Source organism: Sarcophilus harrisii, chromosome 2, assembly GCF_902635505.1.
Source record: "Sarcophilus harrisii chromosome 2, mSarHar1.11, whole genome shotgun sequence".
Lineage (NCBI taxonomy): Eukaryota > Metazoa > Chordata > Mammalia > Dasyuromorphia > Dasyuridae > Sarcophilus > Sarcophilus harrisii.
In genome coordinates, this window is record NC_045427.1 from 216,644,910 (window position 1) to 216,669,036 (window position 24,127).

At 35.9% G+C, this 24,127-nt stretch overlaps 1 protein-coding gene across 2 annotated transcripts; it reads left to right on the forward strand.

The window, feature by feature from the left end:
• The first annotated feature begins 11,867 nt into the window (after positions 1–11,867).
• On the forward strand, positions 11,868–21,567 carry POMC (proopiomelanocortin). 2 transcript variants are annotated; one of them, XM_012539834.3, is made up of 3 exons: positions 11,868–12,018; positions 18,132–18,276; positions 20,355–21,567. In XM_012539834.3, exons 2-3 carry the CDS (start codon positions 18,148–18,150, stop codon positions 21,366–21,368), a joined length of 1,143 nt encoding a protein of 380 aa, XP_012395288.1. In that variant the 5' UTR covers positions 11,868–12,018; positions 18,132–18,147; the 3' UTR covers positions 21,369–21,567. The 2 variants fall into 2 exon arrangements, with proteins under 2 accessions (XP_012395288.1, XP_031807302.1); XM_031951442.1 differs by lacking the exon at positions 11,868–12,018 and having other exon boundaries at positions 17,773–18,276.
• The last annotated feature ends 2,560 nt before the right edge of the window (positions 21,568–24,127 follow it).

Consider the following 24,127-nt stretch of genomic DNA (forward strand, 5'->3'; position numbering starts at 1 on the left):
GAATTTTCTACATAATTGAAGATTATTTGTCCCTTTAAGCATGGAAACTTTTCTTACAATAAGCATTCTGGATGGGCATATTTCTAAAAATGCACTTTTCCATTTGTTTTTTAAACAGAAAATGCTGAACATGATTTAACCTTTTCTGGATGACTCAGGGTCATCAGTATGAGTATAATTATAGCTCACATTTATATACTGCTTTATTATGTTTGAGCTATTTTCCCCATGACAATTCTGTAAGGTAAGTGGTGCAAGCATTATGGCCCCCATTTTGCAGATAAGGAAAATAGGTTCCAAGAAGTTAGACATGGGGTGTAGTGAAAGGCAATGAGGTCTGGAGTCAAGGGCCACTTGGCAGAACATTTCAGAACCCTTAGTCATCTCTTCTTCATATTCGAGCATCAGAATTAGAATGTTCACAAATAAAAGAAGATGAATAATAGTTTAAATGTTCCAGGCTAAAGGAAACCTTTCAAATTTCTTCTGCATGTTCAACCCAAGTTGCAGGTTTCTTTCTTTCTTTCTTTCTTTATTTAATAGCCTTTTATTTACAGGTTATATGCATGGGTAACTTTACAGCGTTAACAATTGCCAAACCTCTTGTTCCAATTTTTCACCTCTTACCCCCCACCCCCTCCCCTAGAGGGCAGGATGACCAGTAGATGTTAAATATATTAAAATATAAATTAGATACACAATAAGTATACATAACCAAAACGTTATTTTGCTGTACAAAAAGAATCAGACTCTGAAATACTGTACAATTAGCTTGTGAAGGAAATCAAAAATGCAGGTGGGCATAAATATAGGGATTGGGAATTCAATGTAACGGTTTTTAGTCATCTCCCAGAGTTCTTTCTCTGGGCGAAGCTGGTTCAGTTCATTACTGCTCCATTGGAAATGATTTGGTTGATCTCGTTGCTGAGGATGGCCAGGTCCATCAGAACTGGTCATCATATAGTATTGTTGTTGAAGTATATAATGATCTCCTGGTCCTGCTCATTTCACTCAGCATCAGTTCGTGTAAGTCTCTCCAGGCCTTTCTGAAATCATCCTGTTGGTTATTCTTACAGAACAGTAATATTCCATAATATTCATATACCACAATTTATTCAGCCATTCTCCAACTGATGGACATCCATTCAGTTTCCAGTTTCTAGCCACTACAAAAAGGGCTGCCACAAACATTCGTGCACATACAGGTCCCTTTCCCTTCTTTATAATCTCTTTGGGATATAAGCCCAGTAGTAACACTGCTGGATCAAAGGGTATGCACAGTTTGATAACTTTTTGAGCATAATTCCAAACTACTCTCCAAAATGGTTGGATTTGTTCACAACTCCACCAACAATGCATCAATGTCCCAGTTTTCCCACATCCCCTCCAACAATCATCATTATTTTTTCCTGTCATCTTAGCCAATCTGACAGGTGTGTAGTGGTATCTTAGAGTTGTCTTAATTTGCATTTCTCTGATTAATAATGACTTGGAGCATTTTTTCATATGACTAGAAATAGTTTCAATTTCTTCATCTGAGAATTGTCTGTTCATATCCTTTGACCATTTTTCAATTGGAGAATGTTGCAGGTTTCTAGACAACGTGGAAAGTTTAAATAACTATAATGTGGGGCAGAGGAAGAATACTCCCTATATGGAGTTAGAAGATGTGAGTTCAAGTTCTACCTCTCTCACTTACTATTCACTTCTCTAGGCTTCAGTTTCTCATCTACAAAATGAGGGAGTTGGATAGATGGCCTCTGAGCTCCCTCTCAGTTGTTCTAAATCCAGGATCTTGTGACCAGATCTCAAATCCTGGCTCTGCTACTGACTCCTTGTATGAATTTGAGTATATCATTGAACATGCCTAGAAAATGAAGAGTTTGGACTAGATGATCTCTAAATCTCTTATGGTCTAAATCTTATGAGTCAGTTGGTCATTAAACATTTATTAAGCACCTACTATATGCCAGGCACTGTACTAAAAGCTGGAGGTACAAAGAAATGCACAAAACCAGTCTCTGCTCTTAAGGAAATAATAGAATAACAGGGAAGATAATATGTAAACAATTATTTATAAACAAGAAATTTACAGGATTAAATAGAAATTATCAACAGCAAAAAGACACTAGGAAAAAGAGGATTAAGAAAGTCTTTCTAGAAAAAGGGAGATCTTAGGTAAAAATTGAAGGAATCCAGGAGTAGCTTACAAAGTTTACACTGATAGAACTGGGATTTGAGCCCATTTAAAAAAAAACAATAGCTTTTTATTTTCAAAATACATGCAAAGATAGTTTTTAACATTCATCCTTGCAAAACCTTGTGTTTCACATCTTTCTTCCTCATTTCATCCCACCCCCTCTCCTAGATAGCAAGCAATTCAATATATGTTAAACATGTGTAATTCTTCTACACTTATTTCCACATTTATCTATGCTGCACAAGAAAAATCAGATCAAAAGGAAAAAAAAGAGAAAAAAGCAAGCAAACAACAAAACGGTAAAAATACTATTCTGTGATCCACATTCAGTCCCCAAGGCCCTCTTCCTGGATGCAGATGGCTCTCTCCATCACCATGATATTGGAATTGCCTTGTATCACCTCATTGTTGAAAAGAGCCACATCCATCAGAGTTGATTATCACATAATCTTCTTGTTGCTGTGTACAATGTTCTCTTGATTCTACCCACTTCACTTAGCATTAATTTATGTAAGTCTCTCCAGGCCTCTCTGAAATCATCCTGATGATTGTTTCTTATAGAATAATATTCCACAACATATATATATATATATATATATATATATATATATATATATCATAACTTATTCAGTTATTCACCAACTGGTGGGCATGTACTTCAGTTTCCAGTTCCTTGCCACTACAAAAAGGAATCTAATTCTTAAAACCATAATGCCATGTTATTCTTCTATGCTCTACTACAGTGATGTTCTAGGGAACTCTTGCTGTATAAGTACTGGGTTTGATGCCAATGCTACCTTCTTCACTGTAATTTGATGTCCCTTATCAGCATTTAAATTTTTAGATGTCCATTCCCCTGTTGCCTATAATATACATTATTCCCAGTTTTAAAAATCTATGAACTATATTTTATTTGCATTTTCAAGTCCCTCCTTGGATTGAAAGCAGTCAGTCAACAAGTCAATAAGCATTTATTAAACACTTACTATGTTCCAGGGGCTGTGTTAAGTGCAAGAGATACAAAGAAAGGCAAACAAATTGCTGAAATTAGAAGCTAATATTTTAATGGGGAGACAAATATGACAATAACTGAGTACATACAAAATAAGTACAATGTAAATGGAATAGAGGTGGGGAGTAATGTAAGAGATGAATGGAAATATAGGAAGAATCCAGGTTGTAAAGAGCTTTAAATGCCAAACAGGATTGCCTCCTAGGTGATATTCATTTCCAATCTTTTGGCAAGCCTAGTGTTTCATGTATTGCAACCATTTAGTAACACTGGGAGAATATGTATATTCATAAAAGGACCCATTGTTTCAGGAAAAAGTTTGAGATCAATGAAAGGATTTAAAATTTTTCCAAAGAGAATCCAGTCTGCTTTCCTTTTCTTGTTAAATTTCAGAATCAACACATTGCTTATTTAAAGTTTCTGTTGAAAAAATAGTTACACACATTCATATACACACACACAAATATACTCCCTTCCATCTATATACATACACGTGTATATTTGAATGTGCATGTGTATATGTATGTATGTGTATAGTGAGATAAACTGCATAGATTGTCCATCTAACTGAATGTCATATCCTTGACAGTAGGTATCCTTTATCACCTTGGACTTTTCTGGGTAGGTGGGGAGATCAAACTTTTTAAACTGGTTATGGAGCTAGTAGGTTCTGCAGTATTTCAGGGATTGAAACACAAAGTCCTCCTAAAACTGGATCTTACCATCTATAGAAAATTCCTCTTCAACTCAGAATCTGACCACAATCTCCTCTATATTAGTGATAAAAATCTTTAGCATCCCTTCTTTGAAGGGGTTACCTAACAAAGTGATCTTTATTGTTATAATCTTTCAAAGAATGTTTCACATTTTTATGCATGTATGGGAAACATCTTTTTGAAAGAAAGCTTTTAAGGAAAAGCTTGACTCCCCTGAAGCACATACTTTTTTAATAGTTAAACAATAAGAAGCACAGTAGAATTATATATTCTCTACATATTTTACTAATTTTTGTATGGTAAAGATGTGTCAAACTGCATAGGTAATATTATTTGCCAATGTCTATTTATTTCCTACAAATATCCTCATCGAGGATATCCATGATCAATCTATTATCTTTTATAATACAGTTATAAAAACATTTTTATTATTTTTAAAATTTTGATAAGCACTTCCATAACAGTAGAATAGAAAAAAAGATGATTGCACAAGAAATACAAATCTATTATTTACAATATGTTGTACATATATATGTATGAATATATATGTGTGTTTATATACTCAAACATATGTAAAATCATTCTCTATATACTTCTATTTATTGGTTCTTTCTCTGGATGCAGCTAGCATCTTCCTTTATTGGTCCTTTAGAGGTAATTGTAATGAAAAATAATTTTAAAATAAATTTTTAAAAATTTAAATATTTTTATAAAAAGAAAGATTTATAGGTTAGGTTATTTCACTTGCCTTATTTTGGTAGTAATAAAATTTGAGATTTTTTTCCCCCACTTACATCTTTGGTGTGGGTGCATTGAGGATAAATCCTTTTAATTCCCTTACAACTTTATCACCTTCAAAATGGAACTCTTTTGTGAACCTAATCTAGTCTACTTAATTTTTCCATTAGAGTCAGCCAGAAGTTCATTAGAAACAGCTTGGAGTAAGGAAGACCTGAGTTCAAATCCAGCTTCAGATATTTACTGTGTGACCTTAGACAAGTCACAACCCTATTCGCCTCAGTTCCTTGTCTGTAAAATGAATTGGAGAAAGAAATGGCAATCCACTTCAGTATCTTTGCCAAGAAAATCCAAAATGGGGTCACAAAGAGTCAGACGTGACTGAACAACAAAAGATGGAGCATTGATTCTGGAGTCAGAACGACCTGACTTCAAATCCAGCTTCAGACTCTTACTAGCTTTATAATCCTCAGGCAAATCACTTAATCTTTATCTTGGTTTCATCAGCTTTGAAATAGGAAATAAATAAAACCACCTACATCCTTGGGTAATCAAGAGGAACAAATAAAATATTTGTAAAGAAAGAGCTTAGCACAATGTTTGACACATAGTAGACATTTAAAAAAAAAAAAATTCCCTTCCTGTCTTCTTCCTTTGCCGTTATTGTCCTCTTCATTATTTTCTCTTTCTACTCTACTTCCACAATGTGGAATTGTGGTTAGAAACCAAGTGGGATAGTTTCTCTGTTCTTGGTAATCAAATAAGTTCATTATTAATAAAACAAAACAAAACAAAACCTCCTCTATAAATATTTTCCCTCTTTTATCAGTTTGTTGTGCTCCTTGCAGTTGTACCTTAAAATATCATCAGGACGACTTTGCTTAATTGGATTTCTTGTTAAACTTTCTTTTAACTGGTTTTCGCCATCCATTGCTTTTCTCTGTTTTATGAACTGATGAAATTCATAATTTACAATATTTCCCAATAGGATTTTGAAAATTAGCATGTTCTAAAACAGCATTATGTTTGGCTGCTATATCTCTCTGTGGAGCAAATAAATCAAAAGTTTCCTGATGATGGTAGTTTTAAAATTCTTTGATTCTCCTTATTATGATAATTGAATTATATGGAATGAACTTCTATATGAAAATATAGAATTATTATAATTTGTGTAGCTGTATTTTCTTCTATCCATTTTCCATCCATGTCCCACAACTTCAGTAGGTCATGTAGAAATCATTTTTATATTCAACATATTATTATGTTGAAAATTATATTTTCAACAAAAAAGATTTAAAAAAAATCTTTCTACTAGTTTTATATTGATTTTGACCTTTTCTCCATTAGGTTGAAGGTCAAAATTTACACAGACAGATGATTCAGGAATGATTCATCTTTAAGAAGTTGTTTCTTGCATGTTAAAATACAATCAATTTCATTTTTTATAATGCTTATATGGTGCTCACCCTGATCACCATCTCACAATTCTTTTTTCAAACAAAACATTCTAGCTGAATAGGTATGAGACTTCTGTATTATTTAAAACTTTTTATCCTTACTCACTCCTCGTGGTCGATCTACATTTCCCAACTTTTTACTATACTTGTCTTTTCCCACCTTTGCATTAGGGTCATTAAATATCAAAGTATTTATTTGGTCATTTAATTTGGTGAAGATCCAGGCTCATGCAATTTCTCTCAATAGTAAAAGAGTTAAAACTGTCCAAGAGAATAAAGGTCCCCAATTGGAGTAAGGTTGATTTCCCAGGTATGGTCCTTCTCTGAGGTAAACGGGAGAGAGACTTTGTGTACTGTAAACAAACTTTGTAGTGTCTATGTTAGCAAGATTATCTCAATGTATATGCAGATTTATATGTACACATTATTTAACCACTTTCCTTTCCATGTGAGCACTCTAAATGCTTTCTGTATTGGCAACCCACCATTTTTGTGTGATTTTAATAAAAAAAAAAGATGTCAACAGCCCAAGGTGAGAGGGCAGTGGGAAAGCAGAAGGCAATGAGAAGAAGGCAGAAGACTGAAAAGATGGTAGAAGTGGCAGATAAAAGTTAGAGGAAGTTGGAGAGAACTGCCATTGAGCATAGTTAGTGTCTCAGTTACAGACAATGAGTTATACATATGTCTGCTCCTGCATAGAAATGATTAGCTGAGAGCTGAGAGTAGCCAACTGCTGCTGAGAAATGGACCTGGGATTTCAGCTTCTCTTAAGGAAGTTTAATTAGAGACCTACCCCTTCTCATATCTTAGTGATGTTTGGTTATTATAAAAACTGGACTTGTTTCCTTGTAAATGTTTTGATCAATATAAAATGAACCTGAGGGAGGAAAAGATAACATCCCCTGAGATACACACAGACAGGATCTTACTGCATTTTTTAAAAAGCTTTTTATTTACAAATTATATGCATGGGTAATTTTACAGCACTGACAATTGCCAGACCTTTTGTTCTAATTTTTCCCCTCCTTCCCTCCATTTCCTCCCCCCTCCCCATGGCAGGTTGACCAATACATGTTAAGTATGTTAAAGTATAAATTAAATACAACATAAGCATACATGTCCTAAGTTATTTTGCTTACAAAAGGAATCGGAGAAATCAAAAATGCAGGTGGACAAAAATATAGGGATTGGGAATTCTATGTAATGGTTCATAGTCATCTCCCAGAGTTCTTTCCCAGGGTGTAGCTGGCTCAATTCATTACTGCTCTATTGGAGCTGATTTGGTTCATCACATTGTTGAAGAGGGCCACGTCCATCAGAATTGATCAACATATAATATTGTTGTTGAAGTATATAATGATCTCCTGGTCCCACTCATTTCACTCAGCATCAGTTCATGTAAGTCTGTCCAGACCTTTCTAAAATCCTCCTGCTGGTCATTTCTCATAGAACAATAATATTCCAAAATATTCATATACCACAATTTATTCAGCCATTCTCCAATTGATGGGTATCCACTCAGTTTCCAGTTTCTGGCCACCTTACTATGTTTTTAAAAACTCTACAATAATACATGTTCATGTATGAAGTACAATTGTTTTTACATAGGTCTTTTTACAAGTGTTTATCATTAGCACAAAAATATCAGGTCACCAAATGGTATGAAATGAGTTTCTTGTTGCCTTTGGACATATAAAAAAACTCAACTCCTCTAGCTTTTTTATTTGACTCTTCATGGAGAATCCATGAGCCATTATTACATTAAACTATAACTTCATTCTCTCCACTGAATTTTTTAAATGCTAAAAATTTCCAGGTTAATATGATTTAGTTATTTCAGTACTATATCTATTCATTGGTCTTTGGATAAGGATCTCACATTGAAAACGCCAACAAATAAATAATATTTATAGGTCTAAAAACCAGTTCTTGATTCTTGCCATTTTCTGCCCCTTTTCTACCACTCACTGTCACTGTAGAAGTAAAAAAGAGTGACACAGGAATGAGGGCCATTTTATCATTCTATTTGTTGTGTGGATTGCCATGGTCAAAGGATTCATCATTAAAAAGCCAGTATACTAGTGCTGGGTGAAGTTAGGTGGCACAGTGGATAGAACAATGAGCTTGGAATGAGGAAGACTCATCTTCTTGAGTTCAAATGTGGCTTCCAACCCTAATTGTGTGATACTGGGCAAGTGACTTAACCCTGTTTACCTCAGTTTCCTCATCTGTACAATGGCAGAAGAAAATGGCAAACCACTCCAGTATCTTTGTCAATAAAGCTCCAAATGGGGGCATGAAAAGTCAGACATGACTGAACAACAGCAATAGGACTATTTATCCCTTCTAACTCATTCCAAGGGACAGCTACATTCTGGGTATCCCTTGGTAGCTGATTTTTCCCCTTCTCTCTTTAACAATATTAATAGTTCTGTTTGGAATCAAAGGAAGCCTTTTCTTTGTGTGGCCTTCAGAAAGTCTACCTTCTCCATGTTAACATTCATTTTCAGAGACCTTTGATAGCTTGAGAATGAGAATGAATTGTTCAGATTTCTCAGTAATTCTACTAAAAGGCACCAAATGAAGGGAGGTTAATGAATATACTTTGATCACTATGAAATTAAATGGAGCTACCATTAAATAACTATAATAATAACTGTCATATAACAACTGTTATTCTCCACACCCCTGAGTTAGAGTGGGGATCATTGGTGCATCTTAAAGATCCTTGTGGAAAGAGATTCTACAATTTTCTTTTAAAAAATCTTTGGGTTTGAAATTAGGTGGCCTGGATTCTAATCTCTAGTCTGTTGCTTATGCATCTTGTAACCAAGTCACTTCAACTGGGTCTTGGTTTTTTCATCTGCAAAATAAGGCGACTGGATAAGGTGATATTTGGGGACCCATTTACCTTAGCATCCTTCTATTAGGAAATTCAATAAAATAAATCAGCTTCTATAAAGGACCTATAAGTAGTAAGATAAATGAGACAGAATCCTATTATAAAAGAGCATATGATTTATAAAGCATCTATTACAGGCCAGACATTATGCAAACCATTTTTAAAACAAATATTCTCTTATTTGAGCCTTACACAACTCTGGTAGATGGTGTTGTCATTCTCATTTTATAGTCAAGTAAAGTGAGGCAGATAGAGGTGAAGTGATCTGCCCAAGATCATATAGCTAGTAAATATTTGAGGATGGATTTGAACTCAGTACCTCCTGTCTCCAGACTTGTATCCATTGTGTCACTGTCTTCCCTAGAGAGGACATTACACAAATAATTAAGACAATGAATACATAGAAAGAACCATGAGATTTAATTTAACAAACATTTATTAACTTCTAGCATCAAAGTATTTCCTAAACTTTGGTGGCCAAAATTGAGCAAAATTCTCTAGATGCAATATTAACAGTGAAGAATTCAGAGGAATTGGAGCCTTCCAAATCCTATAGACTATTATCTGTCCATCCAGACTTGTCATTTTTTGGCCCTGCACACTGGCTCCTTAATCTTTTTCATATGGAGCGATGTCTAGCCATATTTTCTTCATCTTGCACTTAGGAAATAGCTTTTTTTTGGTACCAATACATAAAACTTTACATTTACCCCTCTAGAGTTACATCTCAATGGATTTTCCCCAGCATTCTAGCCTGCCAAAATTCTTGGATCCTATCATTCACCACAATCATCATTTTTTCTAGTTTTGTGTCACCCACATATTTGATAGAAATGTCCTTTATGTCTCTATACACAACACTGACAAAAATGTTAAATACCACGGTGTCAATATACATCCCTGAGGCATCTCACTAGAGATTTCCTTCCACTGTATATCTCCAGATTCAACATAGTGCCTGGTACAGAGAAGGTGCTTAATAAATTTTTGCTGATTCATCCTTTGCAGAGCCTGGGGGAAATCCAAATCTTTAACATGTAGTGTCTGCTTTGTAGCTCAAAATCTGATAGAAGTGACATATGCCCAGATAGTTATAATAATAATAATGAGATAGGATATATATATATATATAGTGCCTATCAATTGCCAGACATTGTGCTAAGTATTTTATATATATTATTTCAATTGATCTTCACAACAGTACTGGGAAGTAAGTGTTATCATTAATCCCATTTTAATAATGGGGGAACTAAAGCAGAATTGCCCAGCGTTACACAATAGTAAATGTGTGAGAGTAGATGTGAATTTAGGGCCTTAATCCATTTCACCACCTCTGATACAGGGAAGGCAATACAAAGAGTTATGTGGTATCTGAAGAGTTTTCTGAAAAGCATTGGTATCTCACTGGCTTGTGTATTGTAACAAAGTGATTCTTATGAAGCAAATTGAATTTGGAGTCATGTGCTATTTTACTACTTGTGTAAAAACACCTAGGTGACACAGGTTTGGAGTCAGGAGGACCTGAGTTCAAATTCAGCCTCAGATACTTAGTAGCTGTGTGATCCTGGGCAAATCACTTCACCTTGCTTGCCTCAGTTTCCTCATCTGTAAAATGAACTTAAGCATGAAATGGCAGATCACCCTCTCTTTGCTAGGGAAACTCCAAATGGAATTATAAAAGAGTCAGACATGACTGAACAAAACAACCAAAATCTGCTACATGAACTTGGATAAAATCATTTGGCCTCTCCAAGCCTGTTTCCTCATGTGTAAAATGGACTAAGTGACTTTGGAGATCCTTTGATCTAATGACTTGAGATAGAGCTTTGGATAGAACGGGGTTTGGGGAGGGTCATATTGAATGGTGCCACAAACACTGAGAGTTGTGTAAAGGAAGGAAGATCATGCAGAGATGCCAACTTTGCAGTTTTTTCTTAACAATTTCCACAGTTTGATAGAGATGTTTTCGTTGATGTTAGGACTCTCCTTATTCTTTTCTGTGTCTTACTTTTTCCAGCTGGGATATTGGGATTAGATCATCAAGTGTATAATACCAATATTTGTTGTGTATTAGTTTAGACTTCACAAAGTGCTTTGTGATAGTTATTTCATTTGATCCTCACAACAATCCTGCAATATAGGCATGACAGGTGGCATCTCATTCCTATTTTATAAGCAAGGAAAGTGAGACACACACAAAAAATGGGGTAACTTGTGGAAGACTGGGCACTGGCAAAAGGGCCAGGATTTACTGCAGGGTCTCCTGACTTCAAACTCAGTGCTCTTTTGATTATGCCACAGCCCTGTATTTCAAAAGATTTGGAAAATATGAAGAATCACAGAAGCACATTCATTTCTGTGACATTCACTTTGGAAAAACAAAGGAAATTAAATCTGCTCAGTCTTCATGAGTGACCTACAACATGATCCCCCAAACATGGACAGGTGATGAGTAACCCTGATCTACACCAAGGTGTTAAGCCATCTCAGCATTCTCAGCAGTCAGGAAAGTCAAAAGGCAGCTACCTGACACCCAGGTCTTTAATTAAGTTACTGGACAGGCCAGGGATGCAAGCAGGTGTTAAACTTAGACTGGAGAGTGTTAATCTTCTAGTTAGAGGAGAAGAGATCAAGTATTCTTTCAGGCATTGTTTGTCCTTTTGTTCAGCTTTTTACCTGGAACACTCCTCCTCCTCTACGTCTGTCCCTCCCAACTTAATCAAACTCATCTCCTCTCCTCCCCCTAACTTCCCATAGATGGTTCTTTTGTTATGGTTTGAAAAGGTCTGTCAGGGAGATTGCTGCCAACAACTCCCCCCTGTCCCCACAGCTATAAAAGGTCCAAGGACAAGGAGGAAGAGAAAAGCGAGAGAAGAGGAAGATCAAGGAGAAAGAGAGTTGAAAAGAGAAGAGAGAGCAAAATTACACAGCCCACATTCGTGCACACCCTGATCGCAACAGACAGAAGACAAGACCACGCTTCAGAGCAACAGGTAAGGAGGGAAAAAGAATTTATAGGCTAATCTTTTCAGTCTGATCCCTGTCATTTAAAAGCCTTATCCCTAGGGTTTCCAATCACTTTTCCTCACTGAGATAAAAAAATCTATGAAGCCTTTAAGGATCTCCATGAGCCTAAGGGTTCAGATGAGCCTGTTTTGGTATGTCAAATCTGGCAATATTATTTCTTGGTCTTGAAGAAATTTTAAGCCCTTTGGAATTCAGAGGCAAATGTTTCAAACTGAGAGGTTGAGAGGAATAGCCATTTCTTAGAAATAGGAAGTTAATCATCTTTTAGACACAGAGATATCATACCAGCTTACATTTCTTGAGTCTTTGCTTCCAACTTCAAACTGCTTTGTAGTCAATGTCTCTTCATTTGCCTGCATAACATTCCCTTGAAGAACAGCACTCAGGATTGTTAGTGGTTGATTGAAAGATAGTCCCCACCTGTTTTCCTGCCTCCCTTCATATTTTCATTCCTTTGTTCTTTTCTTTCTCTGATTTTTCTATTTTCTTCTTTCTTTTCTTTTTTCTTTCTTCCTTTCTCTTTCTCATGCTTTCTTTTTCATCTTAAGCATTTTATCTTCTATTCACCAAGTTAAGAATAAACACAAAAAAGCAATATTGTTTATTCTTAAACACAAAAAAGCAATATTGTATCTCTACTTAAAATTGTTTTGCTTTAATGATACATTGTATTTTGCTTTTACTTCTTAAATTCAATATAAACTGGGAACAAAGCTAATTCTGGAAATCATACTATGTACATTAGTGAAGAGAAACATTTAAAGTCACTACTAACTTTTCTTTCAGAACACATTTCCCCCCTTAGTCTTCATTTTCCTGTTCACTCATATTACCTAATATAATTAAGCTATTAGCATTGATTGAATACCCTATAATATATAAATAGATAATATAGAAATCTGAGCCAACTGAGTTAGCTCAACAAGATTACAGATATTGGGTTCCCCTTTCCCATAGATTTTTGGTTTTAACAGATTTTGATGATAATGAAGTCGTCCCTGGTTTTGAAATCTTCTGTTCTCCAGAGAATTACAGAAGTTTACATTGAAAAATTTTCTAATTCAGAAAAGTAGAAAAGGTTTAGGGCTAGGCACTTACCCAAAGTCTTTTCTGCTTCCTAAGTTTTTAGGAAAGAAAAAGATACTTTGACAAAAAAAAAAAAAAAAAAAAAAAAAAAAAAAAAAAAAAAAAAAAAAAAAAAAAAAAACCAAGACAAGTTGCTGGTTTGAGATACTATAAATGTGATGTATTAATTCGATTCTATTCAACTTTAATTTAATTCATTTTGATGAGAATTAATTGGGCACCTACTATAGGGCTTCAGAATTCCTTTCCAGTGTTGTGATTCTGTGATTCTTTGGTCAACTTTGCTCTCATCCACACTGGTCTGTTTTACTTGTTGACGCTATTTTTGTTAAATTGCCTGGCCTGACTTGAGCCTCTAGCTTCAGTCAGTCAATGAACCAAACAAGTCTAGCAAACTCGAATTTTCCAGCTGAAATTTATTAATAAAAAAAAAGACATTCCTTACAAATGCTATGGAAATTGCTCTGTCCAAGGTTCCAATATCATCATTAGCCTTTTCTTTCTTTATCCCCCACCCCTTTATCTCACTATAGCACCTGATATTAAAAGAATTCTAAAAGAAACAGAAAATCCAGATAATAATGACAAGTGTCTTAGAGGACTTATCTCTGTTCTGGTACCTGCTATTTTGGTAATGTTGCTTACTTTTTCTTAAAACTCAGGCTAGTTTGCAGCAAAATAGTAATGAGGATGAAATTTCTCTTTAGTCAGTCTATATTCCTTCAGTTTTCCCAAAATGTTGGATGCTGTCCTTAGACTTACAAGGAATCTGACTTTACAGATGGGGAAACTGGGGCTCAGAAAGAAGAATCAAATCATCCAAGTTCACTGTGAAGATTTCAGATGCAGGACTAGAATTCCTCTCCAAAATTTTGGTTTAGAGTTATTCCTTCATTCTTCACCCCTTAGTCTCTGCCTTGTATTGTAACATCAGGGACTGTAAGCTCCAGACTTCTAAGCCATCATTTGTGATTCCCCCTTTAACCTTTACTTATGCTGTTTTCTCTGCAGGACTACTCTTTCCCTTGGGATAATCTGATAAACTACAGTTTCATGCTCTATAAAATAAAGGTATTAGATTAGATACTTATGAAGGTCCCTGCCACTTTAGATTTTATTTTGCTGTAAAAGTGAGGAAAAAATTTCACACCAACTTAACAATTCAGGAAACACTGGCTCTTTCTGGAGAATCAGGATTAATGTTAAATATTATGAAGAATAATCAGAAAGACTGCTCCATACTTAGATAGATGTCAATAATTCACAGTTCTTTAAAGATCCTGGTTTTATAGCTCATATGTTGCAGATATTGACATCTAGGTGTTATAAATCATCATTAGTAGCAGCAGAAATAAGCATCCAGGCTATGTAGGACACTGAACTAGGTATTCAGAATATCAAGAAACGTAAGACAAGGCTCAGTCTCTAACCTCATGGAGTTGACCCCTGTGAACAAACAGAGCATAGACATAAAAGCTAACTAAAAATACCAGAAAGGCAATACAGTATAGTGGATAGATGATCAGGCAATAGAGTCCAAAATAAAAGTAACTAAAATCTTTATAATACTTTGTACTTTACAAAGATTTTTTACATGTTATCATATTTGATCTTTGTGACAATTCTGTGAAGTAGATTCTATTGTTATTCCCATTTCACAGATGAAGAACCTGAAATTTAAAGATGTTATATCTTACCCAGGATTCAAAGTAGAATTCAAATCCAAATCTTCTTGAGTACAAGTTCAGTACTCTGATCACTATGATATGTTGTTTTTGACCTGAGTTTAATTTTTGCTTCTGATAGATACTGGTTGTAATTCTTAAACTCTCAGTGTACCCAGGAAATTAATTTTTTTTTAATTTTTAAAACTTTATTTTTTCAAGAAATTCTTTACTAGTTTTACTTAATTGCTTTACTTTGTTCTGAGAACCCTCTCACAAAGTAATCTACAAATATTTATAATAAAAAAAAACAAAATGCAAGGTGTTCCAAAAGTCATAGTGCAGCTTTAAGATTATTTCCAAAATAGTATTTGACTTTTCTAATATATGCAAAGATAATTTTCAGCATTCACCTCATTCAGCTTTAAGTTTTAAAAGTTGAAGACTATATTGAGACTTTTAGGATACCCTATAGTAGGTGGTAAATACTAAGTGCCAAGCAGTGGTTCTGAAGAAGTGTATGGTCTTGTGTGTTAGCCAATTTGTATTTATTAAGCTGCTAGTATATGCCAGGCACTGCTCTAAGCTTGTGTGTGTGTGTTGAGTTGCGTATGTGCTAGGGTAGAGTATTCAGGCTATAGGGCTGAAAGAGTGTTCAGAGGTTTCATAAAGTTTGGAGGATTTGACCTGGTGATTGAAGGAAAACTAGCATTTAAAAAAGTGGAGGGAGAAACAAACAGAATGAGAATGGACATGAGACAGGAATGTATATGATCTGTTGGGAGTGGGAAGGAATAATAAAGAGGCCAGTTTGGCTAAAGTGGATAGTCTGTGTAGGGAGAATGGTCAGAAATAAAGTTAAAGGGGTAAGTCAATTATGAATGGTCTTTAATGCCAGACTAAAGAGTTGGGACTTTATCCTGTAAGTAAATAATGGGAAGGAATTGTGAGGTTTTTTGGGGAGAGAGAAGTTGGACAAGATATTCTCTAAGGTCCCTTTCTGTTCTACATCTGTGATACTATGAGGATGTATAAAGAGAAAAGATCAGAAGCTAAATCTTTCACCTCAAAAATCTCATAAGAGGGGCAGTTCATTAAAGAACAAGAATTTTCAAGGAGTTAATAAATCTTGGAAGAAGACAGGGGAAGGACTGTGTCTAAATTTATGGGAAGATGCCACATCCTCCTGAAGTATTCTTTGATTCTCCCATCTGAAGGCTTCAGGTGATTCCCCCCTCTTCATTTGTTAATAGAGCATTTTGGATCTCTCCTTCGCTCTACCACATCCTATCTTGCACTGAACATCTTGTACAGTTAGCATCCTCCCTATTAGATTGGAAGTTCTTTGAGGTAAGGGAGTATGAGTTTTCTATGTTTATATTTCCCTCCCTTCCAGGCTTAGCACACCACGTTAAGACATTTTTATTGTAGTAGATCGGTGTTTTCATTAGTAGACTTAAGACTTGAGTAGTTAGGTGGTATGGTAGATAGAGTGCTGAATTGGGAGTCAAGAAGACCTCAGATGCTTACCAACTGTGTGGCCCTAGCCAAGTTCGTTAGCCCCTCAGCTTCAATTTCTACATTTGTCAAAGCACTTTGCCAATTTTATTTTTTTGTCTATTTCTTTTAATATTATTTTATTTTTTCCAAATACATGCAAAAAATAATTTTCAACATTCACCTTTGCACAACTTTGTGTTCCAAATTTTTCTCCCTCTCTCCCTCTTTCTCCCCTCCCCAAGATGGCAAACAATTTGATATAGGTTAAACATGTGTAATTCTTCTAAACATATTTCCATATTCATCGTGCTGTGCAAGAAAAATCAGATCAAAAGGGAAAAAACCTGAAGAAAAAAGCAAGCAAGCAAACAACACAACCACAAAGATGAATATACTGTACTTTGATCTACCTTTAGTCTTCATAGTTTTCTCTCTGGATGTGGATGGCACTCACCATCTAAATTCTATTGGAATTGCCTTGAATCATCTCATTGTTGAAAAAAACCCAGGTTCATCCCAGATGATCTTGCTGTTTCTGTGTACACTGTTCTCTTAGTTGTATTCCCTTCACTCAGCATCAGTTCATGTAAGTCTCTCTCCAGGCCTTTTTGAAATCATCCTACTGATCATTTCTAATAGAACAGCAGTATTCCATTACATTCCTACACCATAACTTATTCAGTCATTCTGCAACAGATGGGGCATCCACTCAATTTCCAGCTCCTTGCCACTAAGAAAAGTTTGGCCATCTTTAAACGCTATCTTTGTTAGTTAATATTATTACAGGCTCCCTTGTACAATGTAGACTGATAAATGTTTGTGGATTTGAATGAAATTGAAGGATTGGTGGGACTAAAGGAAGATGGGGACAATGGGAGTGAATTCTTTGTGGAACTAGACAAAAGGATGCTGGGCGTGATGGGAAGAAACTAACAATGATTTGGACAAGTCCCTTAACCTCTCAAAGTCTCAGTTTTCTCATCTAGAAAAAAAAGTTGGAGTAGAGGATTTCTAGGGCCTCTTTCAGCTTTAACATTCTATGAATTTCATTGCCTTTCCAGTGGCAAATGGACTTTAAGTTTGTCATTTTGTTGCCCATAATCTCACAGCCAGTCTTAAAAAAACTCTAGATTGGGGCTACTAATTTTCTCAAAGGGGAACACAATGCTAAGACCTATTTTTCTGACTTGGAGAGATGGGTAGAAGAGTGGTTGCTGATGAAAGTAGGCAAAGGAAACCAGGAAAAATTTAAAAACAAAAGCAAATATATCTTTCTCCATGTTTGGCACTAAATAGGGATTCTTCAGAGTTAACCAGTTCCTCTTTTAAAATGCAATTGCCCCCTAGGGAGAATTAAACTTTAACTGATTTACTTCATTCATATCTATCTAATCCAGTCCCTTCATTTTTACAAAGATGACACTGGCTTTCCTACTACCTAGCTAAGCATGTTTACCTAATCTAGTCATTTCCTTCTCAGTAAAATGAAGGGCTGGATTCGATCATTTCCCAAGGTTTCCTAGCTTTTAGTGCTGCTGGTTGTTTATTGCAAAAGAGAAACAAAAGGGAGTAGCCAGAATTATCTAAAGGGTGCTATTTTACTTTGCTTCTAGTCTCTGTCCTAAGTTCTTGTGCCTTGCTGCACAAATCGCTTCCCTCCTGGATCTTTTAACCCTTTCCCTTTACTTCCTTGTCATCCCTGGATCATGTAGTTAAAGGCTTTGAGCCCTCCAAGTTATTAGTGTTGGCACATGGTCCTTCCTGGTGACTTGTCAGTATCACCTCCCGCTCCCTGTGAACAACCCTCCAAATCGTGTTTGTGTCTGCAGAGCTCCATCCTGGAAGATGCGGAAGCCTTCTTGGAGTTGTCTTGGAGCCCTGCTCATGGCTCTAATGTTTCAGGCCTCAGTGGAAGTTCATGGTTGCTCCCTGGACAATCCATGTAAAGACAGCACGACAGCTGAAAGTCTGCTGGTAAGTGGGATGAGGTGGGGGTGGGGTGGGGGGAGGGAATGATATCTTGGTTTGGGAAAAGGGGAAGTTTGTATTTATTAGGAAGGAGGGAGGTAAGTGAAGAGACTCAGGACGAAACTCAGTTACAGATAAATTAGGGAACCAGTTTTTGCTATTTTGTTCTGTTCTGCCTTCTCCTGGATCTCCCATGCTTCCTATAGAATATCTCCCACTTGAAACTATTTGAAACTTTCTAAGCTGTCAAAGAGTTATCTTAAAATAATTAAGAGTCATCTTAGTTGTTGCTTGGGGGAAGGGATTCTTATCTCACATTTCTCAGCTTTATAATTATTCCTCTTCAGCTGGCCTCATGTCACCTTTTCTCCCTCCCCACCCCTTTCTCCCCAATAAATGAAAGCAAATTCTCTAGAGGAAGGAAAAACCAAGATGTCATTTCCTTTCCTTTGAAAAGAGACAAGGCAGTAAAAATAACTAGCATAATAGCTAGCTTTTATTTAAAGCATTTTACATGTTGATTCATTGGACCCTCCTAATAACCTTGTGAGGCAGGTACTATTATCCTCATTTTATATATTAGGAAACTGAGGCTGAGTTTGAAAGGACTTGCCCAAGATCACCGAATCAGAGAAGAATTAAAACTTAAGTTTTCCTTGTCCAACACAATAGATTTGTAGTTAGAGTACCAGGTTCAAATCTTGCCTCTATCACTTGGCCAAGTTATTTAATCTTTCCGGACCTCAGTTTCCTCCTTTGTAAATGAGGGGCCAGAACTAGATTCCCCTAAACTTCCTTCCATCTGTACATTTATTAATCCTGGGATCTGATGACTTTCAATAATAACAGCTCACTTTTCTGAAATGATTTACAGAGAGACTGAGTGACCTGTCCATATTAAAACAACTAATATCAGAAGTGAATTAATCCCAGATTTTCTTAACTTCAATCCCAGTGTTTTTACTGTTATGCTATAGTTGTCCTCCAAACACACCCTTCATTTTGGGGGAATTCACTTAACCATGAAGGGCACTGGACTAGAATCCTGGAGACTTAGATTCCAGTTTTAACTGTTATTCCTTAGCCATGCAACCTTAAACTTGACATTTAACATTTCAGGGACTCCGTTTTCTCATTTGTTGAGTGAGGGGAGTGAGATAGTTGGTCTTTGCAATTCTAAAATTCTAGAATACTAACTGTTAGTCAGTATTTTCCTTTACTCAGTTGAGTTGGGCTGGGCTCTTTCTTTTTTCCCCTCCATGAGTACCCAGAGTCTCTCTATTCATGACTATTCTGGCTATTTCTTCCATGAAATGGATGATTCAAGGATGCATCATCACATCCCCATGTCAGTGAGTGGTTCTGGAAAGGAGAACCTATTCTCTGTGTCTTGTGCAGCCCTGGTTTTAGTCTCCTCATTCCAAACTGGGGTGGGATTACCAGGAAATCTATCTTTTACTCACTAGTTCAGTGATCCAGGGAGAGTGAAATGCAAAATCTCCCATGGGGGAATGCAAAGTAAGTGAGGAATAGTTTCAGACATCTTGAGCAAGCTGGGTGATGTGTTTGGTGAAGGCTGGAAAGGCACAATGTAGCACAGGACAAGGTACTGTGGTTATGGGGCTGGTTGATATGGGAACAGGGCAAGGGAAAAAGGTCAGATCTAAATATTGTAAGATCAGGGCTGAGGCATGAACCAAAGAATCTAGAATTAAAAATTTTTCTTCTCTTTTGGAATCTGGAGGAATGTTCACCATAATATCAGTATGTTTTTACCAATTCATGTCTGACGTTCAATTCTGGTCAATTCAAGATTTGGACTGTTTCTTTTTTCTTTTTTTTTTCTTTCTTTCTTTCCTTCCTTTCTTTCTCCTTTTCTTCCCTCCTTCCTGTTTTTATTTTGTATCTTCAGCGCTTACCTAGCACAATGTTGGCACTTAATAAACACATTTTGATCTTTTCATATTCAAAACTGGATTGAACTCAGTTGAATTGCTAAATATCTGCTGTGTGAGAGTATGGTAGTAGGATATTCTACCTTTTCAGCCATCCTATGTCCTCACTTCATTTCTTCTTTACTCCAGGAATGCATAAAATCCTGTTCTATGGACTCATCTAATATACTTGAATACAGAGGAATTGCACAAAATGAGCTAAAACGTACCACAAACTACTCTCATAAAAAATATAAGCAAAGAGATATCCACAGTGGCAGCATCAGCAGTGATGGTAGAAATGTGAATCAAAAGAGGCAGGAGCTAATACAGGGGGACTTCCTGGATCTTTTCTCTCCAGGAGTTCGGGGAGAGGACAAAGAGGTGCAAGAAGAGGGTCTGTCACTGATCCGACCAGCCAGACAATTAGATAACAAAAGGTCCTATTCCATGGAGCACTTCCGCTGGGGGAAGCCAGTGGGTAAAAAGAGGCGCCCTGTGAAGGTCTATCCCAATGGAGTGGAAGAAGAATCTACAGAGTCCCATTCCACGGACTTCAGAAGAGATCTCCCCATGAAAATAGATTATCTTGAGGATTCTGAGTCAATTGTTGATAGAAGGGAGGATACCATGGAGGACATAGATAAAAAGAAAAAGAAAGAACCTGTGAAGATCTATCGCAATGGGGTGGAAGAAGAATCTACAGAGTCCCCTCTCCCCATGAGTATGAACTATCCTGAGGTTTCTGAGCTAATTTTTTATAGAGGGAAGGAAGCAGATGAAAACAAAGAGAGATATAAGATGGAACATTTCCGGTGGGGGAAGCCGTTGACTAAAAAAAGGCGCCCTGTGAAGGTCTATCACAGAATAACAAAAGAAGAATCTGCAGAGTCCCATCCCATGAACTTCAGAAGGGATCTTCCCACGAATATGAACTATCCTGAGGTTTCTGAGCTAATTGTTAATAGAGGGGAGAATACTGTGGAGGATACAGATAAAAATAAAAAGAATAAAAGGGGCTATAATATGGAGCATTTCTGGTGGGGTACCTCTCCCAGGAATAAGCGATATGGTGGCTTTATGGTTTCTGAGAAGAGTCATACTCCTCTCATGACACTGTTCAGAAATGCCATAATCAAGAATGCCCCTGACAAGGGCCAGTGAGGGAAAACCTCGGGGGAGGAATAGTCTTAGGTTTTTATGAGAGAAGTAGGCCCCAGTTCCCTTCTGCCCCTTTCCTATCCCCTGTATCTTCCATTTCCCAGGCTTGGGATGTGTTAGATAGTTAAACCCTCAACAGCCATGCCTTCAGTCATTAAAGCTGTCTGTTTGGTCTTTAGGAAATAAAATTCATTTGACTTCACATTTGATTCTTGACTTTGTGTATAAAAAAATTGCAAATATTCATCAAAACAAATTTATTGCACTTTTTGTATATACATAGGAAAGGAAGAGCAGTTGAAGTATGGACTGAGGGGGAGGGATTACTTTCAGACTGCCAAGTAACAATATGTTCACATATAGTGAGACATAAGGTATTTTAAATGAAAAGGGGAGAAAAAATTTTATGAGCTAAGTACACTACTAGAATATCAATTGGTATAACAGCTGGCATGCCAGAGAGGAATTATAATATTAAGGAATGATGAATGGTTTAGTAGGTACTTGCTATATGACAATTATTATGCTAAGGCTGAGGCTACAAATACAAAAAAGAGACAGTCTGCTATTAAGAACCTTATATTCTGAAAGGAGACAACACATAGAAAGGAGTGCTAAAAAGAGATGGATGTTTAATTCTGGTAAATCACAGAAATGGTGACAAATTAGATGAGATGAGAAATCATAGGGATAAGAAGTGACAGAGCAAATTGAAGTCAGAGCTAGGAATAAACTACAAGGTATTCCAATTATCCAAGTTGGTCCTCCAATCAATCACCTACTAACCATGTGGGGAGACACAATAAGACCATGCCCCAATTGTCAAGGAATTTACATTCTCCATGAAAAGACAGGGCTGCTCCTTGAAATAAAAGGCAAACAATTCAAGTCAGAATATAAGAAAATTCTAAATACTACATTTCTCCTGTGGATCTCGTTCACTCCTAGCTTACTTCTAGTATTGGTCATAATACAATCAGGGGTTAAAGCAAGATTGTCTGTTATTTCCTCTATTATTCAATACTGTACAAGAAATGATAGCTTTAGCAATAAGAGAAGACAAATCAAAGGAATTAGAATACACAATGGGGAAACAAAACCATAATTTTTGTATAAGACATGCTGGCATGCTTAGGGAATCCTAGAAAATCAATTAAAAGTGACTTGAAATTATTAACTTAAGCAAAGTTGCACATAAATCCCCATAAATCAGCAGCAGTTCTATATTACCAACAAAATCAAGCAGCAAGAAATGTAAAGAGAAATTCCATTTAAAATAACTGTAGACAATATAAAATATTTGGGAGTCTACCTGCCAAAACAAACCTAATAACTCTATGAATACAACTACAAAACACTTTTCCCATAAAAAATATTAATTGCTCATGGGTAGGCCAAGCCAATATAATAAAAATGACAATTCTACCTAAATTAATCTATATATTCAGTGTTATACCAATTAAACTATAAAATATTTTATAGAACTAGAAAAAATAATAACAAAGTTCATCTGGAAGAACAAAAGGTCAAGGATATCAAGGGAATCAATGGAAAAATGGGGAGTAAAAAAGTTTAGCCATAACAGATCTCAAACTGCATTATGAAGAGGTAATTATCAAACTATTCTGGAACTAGCTAAGAATAAGAGTGATGGATCAGTGAAATAGATGAGATAACAAATTACATTATATAAATGACCACAGTGATCTGGCATATCCAGAGATCCAAGTTTTTGAACAAAAACTTATTTCTCAAAAATTTCTGGGAAAATTGGAAAATAATATGGCAGAAAATAGGTGACCACCAACATATCATACAATATACCAAAATAAGATCAAATTGGGTATTACACAAAAAGGTGATATCATAAACAAATTAGGAGAATAGAAAATAGTTCTGTCAGATCTATGGATCTATCAGATATATGAATAAGGGAAAAATATAATGACCAAAGATAGAAAACATACAAAATGGAAAATAGATAAGTTTTGATTATGTAAAATTAAAAAGGTTTTGTCTAAAAAACCAATGCACCAAAACTACTGGTCATCTAGGCATATTGATAAGCAATCAACATTTATTAAGCATGCTTGGTATTGTTTTAGGCACTAGTTGTGCAAGATACCATTGCTACTTTGGAGTAGGTTGGCCTGGAATCAGGAGAGAACTGAATTCAGATCCTGCCTCTGACAGTTATTATTTACCATAAACAAGTTCCTTAATCTCCCAGGTCCTATTTCCTTATCTGTAAGATGCAGGTAATGATAACTAAAATGACTATCTTCTTATCTATAAGAAACGAGGGGTTGGCATGAAATTCAAATAGGATAATGAATATACTCATGGGGTGGGATAGAAAATATTTAATGATGGGCTCTTCTGAGGAAGGCTGTTTACAAGACATACTTTTAAATTTAAACTCCAATATTAAAATTTTCTCCACTATTTTTTAAGTCCAAATAATCAACAACAAATTAAATTTTGATTTGCAGCATTTGCCAGTTTTTAAAGTATAAATGTTCACTGATCATTTTAACAATGGGAATTCAAGTTGGCTCTAGAAGACACTTGGCTACAAGGTGCTTTGCAAATTTTCAATATTAACTATTATTCTCCTGATTTCATCCTGCTCCAGAACCTCAATTACTAACTTCCTAATTCTAAGAGACTTAAGTGCACAAATGGTACATAATTCAAGTTGACCTTTTAGTCTAAATACCCTGCTTTTACCAATGAGGAAAGTGAGACCCTTTGGCAAAGTC

Coding starts and splice junctions, on each gene's coding strand:
- POMC (XM_012539834.3), top strand. CDS start 18,148: ATGCGGAAGCCTTCTTGGAGTTGTCTTGGAGCCCTGCTCATGGCTCTA. Junction 18,277..20,354: donor CGACAGCTGAAAGTCTGCTG/GTAAGTGGGATG, acceptor TCTTTACTCCAG/GAATGCATAAAATCCTGTTC.